The 14,744-nt window shown below is 28.9% G+C and overlaps 1 protein-coding gene across 13 annotated transcripts in view; it reads right to left on the bottom strand.

The window, feature by feature from the left end:
* Positions 1–14,744, bottom strand: part of LOC139527149 (homeobox protein cut-like 1) — a 76,048-nt gene that overhangs the window by 21,585 nt on the left and 39,719 nt on the right. For all 13 annotated transcript variants that reach the window (XM_071322428.1, XM_071322434.1, XM_071322429.1 and 10 more), the window contains exons 6-8: positions 13,508–13,640; positions 7,744–7,810; positions 606–654 (exon numbers count right to left, since the gene is read on the bottom strand). In XM_071322428.1, coding sequence (XP_071178529.1) covers positions 606–654; positions 7,744–7,810; positions 13,508–13,640 — 249 coding nt within the window. The remainder of the gene's footprint in view (positions 1–605; positions 655–7,743; positions 7,811–13,507; positions 13,641–14,744) is intronic.

Below are 14,744 nucleotides of genomic sequence, written 5' to 3'. Positions count from 1 at the left end.
CAACTATGATGTTGTACTTTATTATAGATTGAATAAAAGATTTACAAAATGTATTTGGATTTGATAATAAGGAAGGCACTGAATGTCGTTTTTCTTTATAAACAATAAGGAAATAGATGCATATTAGAGATTCTTGAAATTAATACATGCACTTTTAAACATTCTTTTTTTGTATATATCCATTAAGTGATATTGTTTTTCTATGAATTGTAAATATATTTCATAATAAAACTTAACATTTTTAAATACCTCACAAATACAGTAACCCCAAAAATCTATATATATATTATATATATTAAAATTGATCAAAAACAACAAAGAAAGAAGGAAAATATACTGTACTTTTTAAAAAAATTTTTTTTTACTTATATTCAATTTCTGATTTTGTTTAATTAAATATACATAAAAGATATTTAACACCAATTTCAGCACTATTATGCTATTTCCTGGCAACAATCATTTATTGGTAAAGGAAGCTGGAGTGGCTAAAGACTGAACCACCAACATTCCCCCAGGAGATATAAGTTTTATGTAGGAAAGTCCATTATTGATGATGGATTTAAAACATTGAAATGATGAAGACTACAGCATACAAAATAACATACCTCATTAGCACGTTCAAGCTCAGACATCACCATCTCCATTTCATCAGACCTGAAAATAATGAAAATATTGTTATTATTATTGCATTTTTTTAAAAATTTCATTTGAAAGAATTTAAGATACACATTATATTAACCAATAAAACTCCATCAGTCTATAACAAGGTGTAAGTATGACCAAAAATGTCTTAAAATTTTAAGACTAATATAAATGAAAGATTTTAGAATCACTTTTTGATTATAAAAAAAAAGCAGAATTAAATATTTAATTTTTATTTGTTTTATAATTTCTTTTATGTCAATGTAAACAATTTCTATCTAAAAATATGTAAACAAAATAAAATTTCAATTTTTAAAAATTATTTTTCTTTTAAATCCAAACTATTTAAGGAATGACTGTTATATTTTTTTCTATGACTGTAATATTTTTTCTGTCTATGAAGAAATAACATAAAAAATGTGGTGCACACTGAATAACATGTGTAGCGGGTTATTTAACAGTGTGCACCATTTTTTATGTTATTTCAAATAGACAGAAAAAATATTACAGCCATTTCTTATAATTTAATTCTAAATTCCATTTTAAACCGTAGAAAACCATGAAAAAACGTTGATGACGTCACGGTCACATGACTAAATTATGTCTATGGGCTCATAACAAAATAACGTCAGCCAATCAGAAGATGTGTTACATCCAAAATTAAATTATATAACAATGGATTGCAAAACGTTTGGACATATCTTTTTATTTAGAATTTACAAAGATGTAGTGTAAATAGAAACAAAAACAAAATTTTGTAAACTTTTCATGGCATGTTAAAATTGAGAAGGGAAATGGGGAATGTGCCAAAGAGACAACAACCCGACCATAGAAAAAAACAACAGCAGAAGGTCACCAACAGGTCTTAAATGTAGCGAGAAATTCCCGCACCCGGAGGCGTCCTTCAACTGGCCCCTAAACAAATATATACTAGTTCAGTGATAATGAACGCCATATTAGTTTCCAAATTGTACACAAGAAACTAAAATTAAAATAATAAAAGACTAACAAAGGCCAGAGGCTCCTGACTTGGGACAGGCGCAAAAATGTGGCGGGGTTAAACATGTTTGTGAGATCTCAACCCTCCCCCTATACCTCTAGCCAATGTAGAAAAGTAAACGCATAACAATACGCACATTAAAATTCAGTTCTAGATTGCCTAGATTGATAAGGTATCGTGGTCAAATTAATCATATTTGAAAAAGATCAATTGAGCAAAAAACATTTTATTTGATGCTATTTTTATTTTTATATGTTTGTCTGACAGTATTTAACTCGAGATAAAAATCGTGAATGAATATGTGCGGTAAGAATAGATCATATTTTTATCGTTGAAAAGGACGTCGTCAAGGTCGAGTCACTGATCATCCATAGATTTAGGGCATTTCCAAATTTATAACAACTAAGGCTATAAAAACAATATCGAAATTAATGACTTAATCCTTGAGCAATTGAACAAAACATCCTCTGTTTGGTAAAAATAATAGAGCTCTCAAAATCGTCAGACCTCCAGCAGTTGAGTATGACACAGACCGACTAAAAACATCATTCAAATTAATTGCCAGACCTCAAAATCAAAGGATGAATGGTTTCAGATCAATTGAAGATTTTGTGGTCTATGGACCTTATTAAACATGATATATAGTCACAAGCTGATGTAAATCCAGACCTGTCAATTGACTGAATATCTCCTACAGCAGTTTCTAATACAAATGTATCAAACATTTTAAAAGTTACCTCCCTTTATAAGTATGTGAAGTATAGGTCATATTACATAATACAAAAGGATACACATTTGAATAAAGTGTAAAAGTACTAAATCCTGTTTATTCATTCAGCTATATTTTGGGGGGCTAAGTGTACTTTTATTAATTTTTTTTAAGTGTTATTTCATTAAACATTTTTTTCTTCTTTTCTTATATGATTTGATGCTCTTTTTTGACTGAGCATGCTTTCTTGAAATGATCTTCTCTTCACATAGGATTTCATGCTTTTATTTACGATGTTATTCCATACATGCCTTAAAGCTATTTTTTTCATAGGATTGCATGCTCTTTTTTGACTGAGTGTTTAATTTGAATTGCTTGTTTAATTTTTTTTTTATTCCATAAACCTATCTTTTTTTCTTACGATTTGATGGTCTTTTTCGACTGAGTGTACTTGCTTGTTATTTGTACCAATTTATTCAGGTAGCCTACTGATGCATCAGTAATTTATGTTCATATTAATGTTGTGTAAATGATTGAAGTTATTGTTTTTTTTCTAAGTACCATTTAAACTAATCACTTGTCACAGTCCTAGCAATTAAAACAGTCCGACTATTTATCACGAGAGACCTTCTGAACTTTCTCTGTGGCATATGTCATATTCGTTCAAGCAAATCAGCTTGTGTTTACATCATCGGAAATATTTATTTGCGACTATAGGTGATTTTAATGTAGATTCGCCAGCAACATATATCCGGCTAATGACAGAATCATTAATTATCATACAAAATCGGAAATCTTACATTTTTGTACCAAAATGACTGGTTTTCCCACTTTTATGAATAAGTTTTACTTTTTATCAGACATGTTTGTATGTATTTCTAAAAAAGAGTTAATAGATTTATTGAGTTTTTAAATATATTTTAATTACTTATTATTTTTTACCAAAACTGTAAATCTATAATTTCATAACTAATTTTTTTTTAAATCAAATGTAATGATACTTTTCAAATTTCTTTTTTTGTGTTGTTAAGAAGCTGTCTTATTTGTTTTTATATATATATTTCAAGGTTTTTAATTTGGTTAATTATTACTTTTTTTTTCTAACTTTTACATAATTTAAAGTCACAACCTTTCAAATGTTCTTATTCTTAAAGGGATAGTAGCTACGATTTTGACAAAATTATGAACAAGTTTTAAAGCTGCTAAAATCAAAGATATGTACTAAATATAAGCAATAAGATCGTAAAAATATTTTAATAAACTACAGAAGTGTTAATAATTGATAATTCATATCGTGTTGTGTGCCTATTCACCTCATTAATTATGCATCGGGTTTACTTCCCGAACTTTGCCGACATAGCGAGTGAGCTAACCAAGATATATATAGATACGAACACGTGCTTTTTGTTTTCTTACATATTTGATAATTACTCTTTATTAAACGTACATATTTGACGCCATTTATCAAATTATGTAGATAAAAAATATAATAAATACCGGCATATTATTTCAACCCAAGATTCTCCAACAATGGCGATATTATACACTTGTTATTACATTTGTATGACCAAACCATGCCGATAATGTATACACGTGTGTGTGTTAAATCGGGGCCTCCATGAAGGATACACTTGAAGAATAATACTAAAGTTTAGGAAGTTGATTTCTAATTTCTTCTAAGGTGGGAGATTACTGCCCGTAAATTTATAAACATATTTTTGACAATTATGAACACGTTGAGATTTTTTTTCATGTGATCTGGAAAATTTAAGAAATGTAAACATTACGCAAACCGTCGGCTACTTCTGTTTGACTTTGCCTGCGTCGCAGGTGTTTTGAGTGATTTTATTGACCGATCTCATCGACGCATTTTATTTTTAATTTACAATAACTTGTCTGCACCTCTTTTTTGTTTCTTTTCTCGCTGAAACTGTAAATTCGCGTACCATTTCCGCGTTAACATTCCCCTGTTCGACCATTTTCCCTTCGAGGCACAATGTGCGATTGCGCATTGGGAACTGAAGAGTAAAGGTCATATGAATAAGGGTTGGGCTTAACATCGAATTATTATCTATAGATAATAAATAAATGTAGGTGTTAAACGTTAAAAAGCTTCTAAATGCTTAATGGAACGTAACCAGTAATTGTTTTAATCATAATTATTTTACTTTTTGTACAAAATCCGGCATATAGATTAAAAAAGTAATTTTAATGAAAATCGTAGCTACTATCCGTTTAAATTGCAGATAGCAATTCAGATACAAAATTAAAATAAATTAAGTTTTTAAAATTCCTCCGCAAAAATACAACAATAAACAATTCATTATTTATTAAATGAAAATTTAAATATATATTCAAATATTACAAAGAAGTATTGAACACATCAATGTAAATAAAAATTCAAAAAAAAAATCAGTTCTGTGCATAAAAACAGATATTACAACATAATACTGTCATATAACAACATCAAAAAAGATTTTCTTTGTAGCTTTCAATAAAACAAGCCATTAACAAAACAAAAACCAATACTATTACTGGTGGATTTACAACTTAAGACATGTAATCTGTATACAAAAAACACATTCTTTCATAAAAATGGCGATAAAAACACACAAAATGGCCCGGAAACTTCCCCTTGTTTTCAAATCAATACAATTTAGTTTCTTGTGTACATTTGGACTATGAGCTAATTAATTTTCTTTTTTGATCTGTAATTTAGCTTCTGAACACGAGCTAGCCCCGCAGCAAGATGTCATCTACAATGGGTTGGGTGCTGAATGTACGATCTGCGATATAATTTCTGTCATTTACACAAATCAAAGTGATCACCATGTGTCAAAAGGCCAATAATAATCAATCGTTAGATATGTATAATACTTGTTAACGGCAGTAATATTGGTTTATATCAGATTTTTATGTTTTCCAAAGTGTATTGTTTTGTCAAAAATGGATATTGACAATATGGACACAGAAATTGTAACTTTTATTGAGACATTTTACCTTCTTTGATCATTTTATTTTTGATTTTTATTTCAGTTTTTGCTGTTAATTGCTTTTTCTATAGATGCATGTCCAGATATTGCATTTTCTTAACACTTTTTTATACATAACATTAAAACTTATATTTTCCTTTTTTGTATTTGCTGTTTATAGCTTTTTCTATAAATAGATTTGACGTGTCCAGTTTTTATACAAAACATTAAAAGTTAGATATTTTACTATTCCTTGACCTACTTAGTTTATTTCATACTTTTTTTATTTCATTGTCAAGATTTACTGTCTATAGCATTAAAATGGTCAACATTGCTGCCTGTTTTGTTAATCTAAAAGTGATTTTACATATATCCCTATTGGTCAATCAATTTTTCCCAAATTAAGTTAAGAGGGGGGGGTGTGGGGGTCAGTGAAAAAACTATGTGAATTAAGTTGTTTATCCTTCATTGAACTTTTGATGTCGTCCCTAAGTGTAATAACTCCCATAAAAAATCTATTTTATTACTATCAACGTTTCTTTGTTTTTCATTCAACCTTTTTGTCATTTATTTCATTTCTACACAATAAAGATAACAGGAATCCCCTAATATATTGGAAAGTACAGCAGACAAAACTCCTCCCCCTTTTTTTTCTTCTGAAGATACATTATAGGCATATATAATAAGTATTCTTTATATAGATTAGACTGTTGGTTTTCCTGTTTGAATGGTTTTACACTAGTAATTTTTTTGGGGCCCTTTATAAGCTTACTTTTTGGTGTGAGCCATGGTTCCGTGTTGAAAACTGTACATTGACCTTTAATGGTTTACTTTTACAAATTGTGACTTGAATGGAGAGTTGCCTCATTGGCACTCATACCACATCTTCTTATATCTAAATATATTCTGTTCCTTTGGTTTTTGTGTCATGGATGGATACCCAATATCATTGTTTTCTCTGTTATAATTATTTCAAAGAACCTTTATTTCATGTTCTTACCATAATTACTTTATTATCGTGTTAAGGTATCCTAGATCTGTTTCATTTTTATAAATAATAATTTTTCTAAATAATTCCTTTTCACCAAATCAATTAATATTTAACATTTTTCTTCTTCTTCTCGGAAAATTGTTACTTTAGTTTTTAATAAAAATACAAAGAAAGTTTTGTCTACATGCAAAGTTATTAATAAATATTACAAACAAATCTATTAACTGTCAATAATAAAAATCAGTTGTCAATTTCACTTACAGACTTGTCAATGATTACATAAAAAAATAATTAATTATTGCATATAACAGATAATATATTGATTTATAGGGGGGATGATTTCTGTAAAACAAATGATCCATTATGGTCTGATCACGGATTGAGACAAAATAAATCAAAATCTGGACATGGGAAAGTCTGACCATTGGTCATTGAATATGCTGATTAATTAATTATTGCATATAACAGATAATTTATTGATTTATAGCAAAGATGATTTCTGTAAAACAAATGACCCCGCTGGTTGAGACAAAATAAATCAAAAGCTGGACATGGGTAAGTCTGACCACTGGTCATTGAATACTGGACACAGAAAGATACAAGACCACCAGTCTGGACAAATTCCCTCAAGGAGTTTGTGACCATAATTTGAATGACAACTTTTATTCTTTAAAGATAAAAATTTACATGAAAAATTATGTTTGGACATCAAAGTTACAATTTATTCATTATAATCACCTAGTAAAACTCAGATGTCTGCTGACGGACTAACGTTAAACTTAATCATGACTATCATTAACTAGACCTCACAATCATGAGACTAACAAGAAAGCAACTATTCAAAATATTTAACAAAAAATAATTTGTGTTTTTAAATTTAAATCTTCTAAAAACATTTAAAAGAGAGTTTAAATTTCTTCTGATTTTGAAGGCATTATTATATATCAAACCTCATCATGAAGAAATATATGCAAGTGAGCAAAAACATTTTTTCTTCTTTTTTTTTTGATTGGTCAGCTTATATTATAAGTGGAGTTTTTAATCTACCCGAAGAAATATGCAAGAGCAAATTAGTTAATTTTATATTTATTTTGTATTGTTCAACCTTTATTCTTGATGGGGCTTTTAATCTACCTCATTCCCTTTTTTCTATTTTAAACATAACAGAGTAAAAAGACACAAAAGTATTGTAAACCTAAAATCGGAAAAATATTGTTGAAATATGTTGGAACAATTCAGGCAGCTCAAATAACTAACACAGCCACAAACAATTCTTTAATAAGCGTATGGTCCTTTTCAGGTACGCAAAACAATACTTTGTTACAAAAATTATTAAACTGAGAGGTCTATTATTTTTTTGTTATAGTGAAGTAAAGGAATGTGAATAGCGCTAAATGGTTCATAGTTTTCAACAGAAAACATAACTTACTTGGCAGTGGTAGCCTCGTCATACTTGGCCTTGACCTCAAACAACTCAGATTGGACATTTTCAAGTGCTGAAAAGAAAAAAAGAAAATAAAGACAAATGTTATTTTTTGTGATAAAAATCATATCATTCAAACAGTGGGACAAAGCTATATTGCAATTGACCTAAATTTGACCTATACGGAGTACTGACTTGGACTTTGTTTTTATTTCATTCTAATGATTTGAATCCCTCTAGAGATTCATTTGCTTATAAGTAATTCAAGCTTTTAAAGTGTTTTAATAATAGCTATCATATTATTTAGATTTTAAATATTAATGGGAGGGATGGAAAAGTGCATAAAAATCAGGAGATTTTTACTCTTACTGGAATAATCACATGTCTGACATAATAAAGTTTATTTTTATACTTGGTCATGTTTGTTTTAATTGTGTCAGCTTTTCTTTGAAAGGCATCCTTCCTGTTTAATAATAAAAAAAAATCTTACATATTACAGAAACAAGAAAAACAAAAATCTGTGTCCTACCTTGACCAATGACTTTAACCTGATACAGAATGGTCAGAATAACGGAGAAACAAAGGGATGAACTGACCGACGCAAATTCCAGACAAAAGTAGTCCTCCGACCATCAATACCAGATTATAGAAAATTTACAATAATGTTTTTAAAGTAAATTTTAAAATTTCTTGAACATGTCAAGCACTTAAAGATACATTTCAAAACTAAATTTGAAAGCGATAAATAATTTACATATATGGTAATAAGATGGTTGACAGCTGTCAAAGAAGCGGAATTTTGACACTGATTACAAGTGTTTTGAGATCTATGAAATTGACGTAATTGATTTAAAATGAACATGCTGCTGTCATCAGAAGTATATCAACAGATGCAAGCTAATTACATGGAATTATTTAAAACCAATATATGTCAATTTGAAGAGAGGGTGGGAAACCAAATGTATTTTTATAGCACCGAAATGCACAGAAATGAACTTTTAAAAAGGTTAGAGCATTTTTTGTGATTTAGAAGGACACAGTTAGCAGACATATAAATAAAAGACGATGTTGGCACATACCACAATAAGACAGCATCCAAAAAGTACCCAAAAAAACCCAACAACATGTGAGAGGGGTTTATTTAGGTATTTTTTTTAACCTTAAACTGGCCCTTTAATTACCTGTATATATCTCTTAGCTTCAGTTGAAAAATTACAATTTGCAAATAACAACTTTTGAAAATGGCTTTAATGGTTATCACTTATTTGGTAAATATAATCGAAATCAAAGTTATAACTAGAACATCTGACTTTTGAATTATCAGATACATAAGTGACCAAAGAAAGACACTATAGCAGACGACGAAGCTAGATTAATTCAGAACAATCTACAAAATTCGGTCAATAAGTCCATTCTTGATACTGCCATGAAATTGTACAAAATTTTGCCTCGTAGTATTGTTTTTAAAACAACAACTGTTGTCTTTTGGGTGTTTTTTCTGTTTTTTTTGCCATTACTTTGTATGACATTGACTTATGAGTTTAAGCATCCTTTTCTTATCTTCCTCCCCTTTTTTATAATATTTTCATAGCTTATATTTAGATTTTATCAAATAGGCTGTCAACATATGTTGCTGTGTTTGTCTTGTGATGGCCCGATTGTAGCATATCATGCTGGACATTGACTAAAACAAAAGAAGAATATAGACAAATCCTTTGTTTTATGTAATGCACTGAACGAACATTATAATTATAATAATTTATTTGAATTTTGCTTGAATGTCATTTTATTAATTCAACCTAAAAGCCTTGCGCCATAAATTATTTCAGAAAAAAAATTGTTATTCATTATATTGCACATCTGACTAACAAAATACTTGTAAAATAGTCATTAGCCCAAATCTCCATCTTAAAAAGTATTCTTGATTAATAGTACCGATCAAAATTATAAAACAAAAGAATAACATTATGTCTTCATATGCAAATATAGGGGAGGAGTTTTGAAATAAGATTTATGCAAATTAGATCCTAAACAACATCCTTTTAATAATTAATCTGCTATTTTCAAAGGAAATGACTGGATAACAAACAGGAACATCAATTTCTCTTTTAAACAATACGTCTTAGATGACTTTTCCTGGATCCTTAATCAACTATTTTTTATCCATTAGGAAATAACACTACCGGTACCATTGCACCAGGTAATGACTCGATGGAAAGATTTTTTCCAGCTGTTTTATAATGGATCCTGTCAATATTTGGTGTTATAAAATCAAAGGTTCAAAAATATAAAGGTCCAGTACCTTTTCATGATTGATATGAAATAAGGAGATGTGGTATGATTGCCAATGAGATAACTATCTCCCAGAGGAAGTTAACAACTACTGGTATAGGTCATTGCCCAGCCTTTAACAATGAGCAAAACCATTACGGGTGTTAAACAATCTTGACAAGAGAGTCTCAAAACCCATACTGCATAGTAAGCTATAAAAGGCCTTGACAAAATTTTAAAACAATTGAACTGAGTCATGTCCAAAACAACAAAAGAAAAACAAATATGATTAACTGCAACAATCAACCATCTTTTTCCAGATTAAACTAGAGTCAAAGGAACTGCATAAATAGTGTCTGAGCCAAAAATAGGCAACATTCATCTAAAATGGGTTCATTGGTGAAACACATATATAAAGACAATCTTCAACATGTATATACTTTGCAATGGCCATTTTTCTCTATCAAGCACTTATAATGAAAATAAGGGCACAAACACTAATAAATATATTGTTTGATTTTTGAGATTTTAAAAGTTCAGTTATCATTTAGCAATTAATTTGTGTAAAAACAAGAAGATGTGGTATGATTGCCAATGAAACCAAATGACCTAGAAGTAAGCAACTAAAAATTATCTTACGACTTCAACAATGAGCAAAACTCATACAGTAAGACCACAGACAATTTTTTACAATTCAATTAAACAAAGTTCTTTTGATCACATAAAGTTCAGGTTTTTCAATCATCTTGAAATAGTTATAGTTCAATACTTTTTCAATTTCATCAAAATATACCGATAAGAGAACAAAATTCAATTGTTTTTTTTTAATATGATATATACAAGAAGCTAATGTCCTGAACATGCATGCTGTATAATGGTCAACTTTTACAAATTGTGACTTGAATAGAGACTAGAGAGTTGTCTCATTGGCACTCATACCCCACCCCATCTTCTTATATCTATGAAATATTTGCCACTAGACAGTAAGCAAACAACATCCAATCAAAACAAGAAGATAACAAGATTATCAGTCCTTCCATGAAATAACGTTCAGTAAATACAAATGAGAATTGTTTTCTAAAATAATTAAATATTCAAATTTCAAACCCGATTGCTCTTCCAACTGGTACACTGTCTCACCTGGTTTCCTAAAATCAGCTTAGCATTCCTCCCTAACACAGAAAGATGTACAATTTAGGTTTATAAATTCCCCCGATTTGTAAGAAATATCTACGATACATATATATGTTCAAATCAAAACAGGAACTTGGTAATCGGTCGTTAAAACGTTAGGGGTCATAATGCATCCGGAACATTGATTTGTCATTTGAAAACTAAATGACGATATTAAGTAATTATTCATCATTTTAGCCTCAATTTTGATTGAAAGCAAAATGTCAACAGTTTATTAAATCAATATCCTAAACAGTATTTCGCTCCCGTAATTGATTTCATTAATTTCATTCAATTTGGACACAGATGTTTTTGAGAGGTGCTTCTGTTGCAATTGGAATGATACGAATTATCAATGAATATTTCTCTAACGATGTACGAAACAAAAACAAAAGACTTTACTCTACCCTTCAACCTGAACAGCTTAATAAAGTTACCATGAACATTTCTCCCTAGAAGTACGAAACAAAAACAAAAGACCTTACTCTACAATAAAACCAGGATAGTTAGATATATCCAAATACGGTACATTACTAGCAGTTTAAAGAAGTTACTTATTTTGTTTTATCCTAGGGCAGTATCTTAATAAATGGTGCTATCAAAACTGACTTCATATGAACATATACCAAACAGAAAACCTGTTTTAAACTTTTACATTGTTCATTTTTCTTCTGAATTTTTTATAATTAATTTTCAAAGAATCAGCAAGAAATTTACTTTGAGCAGTTTAGTTTTGTTTTCTTTTTAACTTTTTTAAGAGAAAGATAAATTTTAATTGTTTTAATGCAACATTATCTAACATAATACAGGATATTGTTAACCAGCAAGTAGAAAGGTATTTTATAAGTTTCTATTATTAGAGTTTTATCCATTAGAAATTGAGGTACAATGTACAATGATTTAATACTAAACAAAATAAACAAAATAAGCATCTTTTCATATATAAGTTATCAGAAACCAGCAAAGGGGAACAAATATTATAATCATGGCATGAATACGTTCATATTTTTAAAATGAATTACTTTATTTAGAACCATTTAATGACTGATTAACGATCAAATTGATTGAAAACAGACAAATTTATTGAAAACAGACAAATTGGCAACGAGTGAAACACAAATAGGACTATTTTAATATTGAAAGACGCATCGCATCTATCAGTAGATGTTTAACCATCTAACGAAAAGTATCTTTTAATTTACATTTAACCAAAAAATTTATAGAATAAAAGCAAAAATAATATATAATTCTTATCAACAAAATTCAATTGATATATTAGTTAACTATAAACGAAACAGGTCTTTTCTAGGTTATAGCTTTAGACAACTACTGTTTCTTTCCTCAAAATAATTAAGCAGAAACAAATACTTAACATTCTTATGTGTATCTATTTATAGTGATTTCAGAAATAAGGTGACCAGTGCATAAGTAGCCAACAGAAACATTAGCATGTGTCACTCATGTTTTTAAAAAATATATCCTGCGTTCATCTTTTCAGTTTCTTGCCCTTTACATTTATTTCTTGTAAGTTTGGAAAACCATCACGTTCAAATTTCTTTTAAGGGTAACTTTCGGAAATAATTAGAAAGGTTATTTTTTTTTAAAAGAGGTTTGGTCAGTTATGAAGGTCAATGTTTTAAAATTAGGAAATTATAATAATTGAGATGTCAACAAATGTCTCTTAAGAATTTACAAGAGTAAGATATCACAGCAATTTGAATTAGATTTTCAAATTGGGCAAGTCACACTTTATTGTAATTTGGCTAAGGAATATTTCATTGCAATGTTCAAACAAATATTTGTTTTGTCTTAAAAACGAAACTATTGAACAATTTATACAATCCATGTCATATATGATCTTTTTGTTGAAGTTTCCAAAGTTTACAATAATGATAAACTTTTCGGTAAATTATGTTTCAAATAATTCAAGAAATTAATAATTGTCACATCTATTTTTTTCATATATTTTATAAACAAAGAATCTAAAATCTGTCAAGAAATATGAAATTCTCCAATCTATTTGAAGAAAATTCCACACAAAAAGAACAAACTTTGAAACATAACTAATACACAAATTCATGTTCTTTCATTTTATAAAATTTTCATTTCAATAATATAAAATTAAAATTAAAATAAAAAGAAAATAATTGTTGGATATAAATATGAAATTTCAAATGCTGAAAATCTCTTTTATTATTATACTTTAAAGATAACTTTGTTGGTTTTTTTTTAATTTTATTTTATAAAAGTTGAAAGCTTTCACAAATTCTGAGGTTTGTGGTCACTGTCAAACAACAATTTTTACCAACACCCCACCATAAATTACCTGCATGAAGGGTTGTCACACGTTGTTCAGCTTCTCCGAGTTTTTTTGCAACGGCTAACTGTGTTTCCTGCAAATATCTCTCTTTATCTGCAAAAAGTCTTTGTAATTCCTTCTCCTTTTCTTTCGTCCGTGCCTAAATTTGATACAGAAAATTTCACATTATTGTCCAATTATTATTAATTCCTGATGGAAATACTAATTCAACTTTTGGAAACAAAGTTTACCCTCAAGTAAAACAATAATCAAAAATATTTCAAAAATTTCAGAAATTATTGATTATAAATTTGATTTTTTTTTCTACGATAAAAATCACCAGATTTTTCAAGTCCGACTTGGGCAATAAAGTTTGACTATTTGAGAGGAGCTGACAATACGACTTAATATATGACAATATATCTTACACAGACACGACAAATGATTTACGTGATTGATCTACATACACACCCATTCCGTAATTCGTAAGACCAAGTGATTTGAAATGTGTGTAACTAATAACCAGGAAAGCGTGACGAACCAATAGGTAAATTAGACGATAACTTATTTCTTGTTGTCTATGTCGTTAGCTGACAACTGTCAACTGGGGCTGTCAATATAACAGAGATGTTACGAAATAGGAACCTTATATTTGCAAATAAAAACAAAACATTTATAAAATTATGTTCTTCTTACTGTAAATGAAAAAAAATTAAATACTAAACTTCTCTATTTTTTGTCAATACTTGTGATTTAGGAATCTTGCATTCATAACAACAAAAAGACAGTTATCAGTTCTTGAACAGTAAAATAAAATATGAGAGTTCTTGATCTCTCACAATAATTTTTTGTCAATATGTGTGATTAACAAAAATCCATTGACATTTGAACTTTTGAAGCATCTTTTGGCTTATTTTATCAACAATAAATTTTTTTTTAACCAAATTAATAAAATTGCATTTCAAATGCCAAAACTAGAGGAATCAGTAAAGAAATGGGCAAAATACAATGATGAAGTTCACAAAATTAGAGCTCAGAAGATTTTAGATACCCTTGACAAATAAATGGATACACCAAAGTTAGATGTGAGGTCTATGTCAACAAGCCATGAACCTAATAAATTGTCCAAAGGTCAACATGTGATCTTCAACAATTGACAGTTGTCTAAACAATATGTCTAGCTCTGAATCATGTGTTGTCAAACATTCTTTTAATTATAACTGTCCAGTTGTATGTCTATAAAAAGATCAGGTCAAACACCATT

This window comes from Mytilus edulis, chromosome 6 (genome assembly GCF_963676685.1).
Source record: "Mytilus edulis chromosome 6, xbMytEdul2.2, whole genome shotgun sequence".
In the NCBI taxonomy this organism is placed as follows: domain Eukaryota; kingdom Metazoa; phylum Mollusca; class Bivalvia; order Mytilida; family Mytilidae; genus Mytilus; species Mytilus edulis.
The sequence above is the reverse complement of the archived record's forward strand: the minus strand, read 5'-3'. Positions and strand labels throughout refer to the sequence as shown.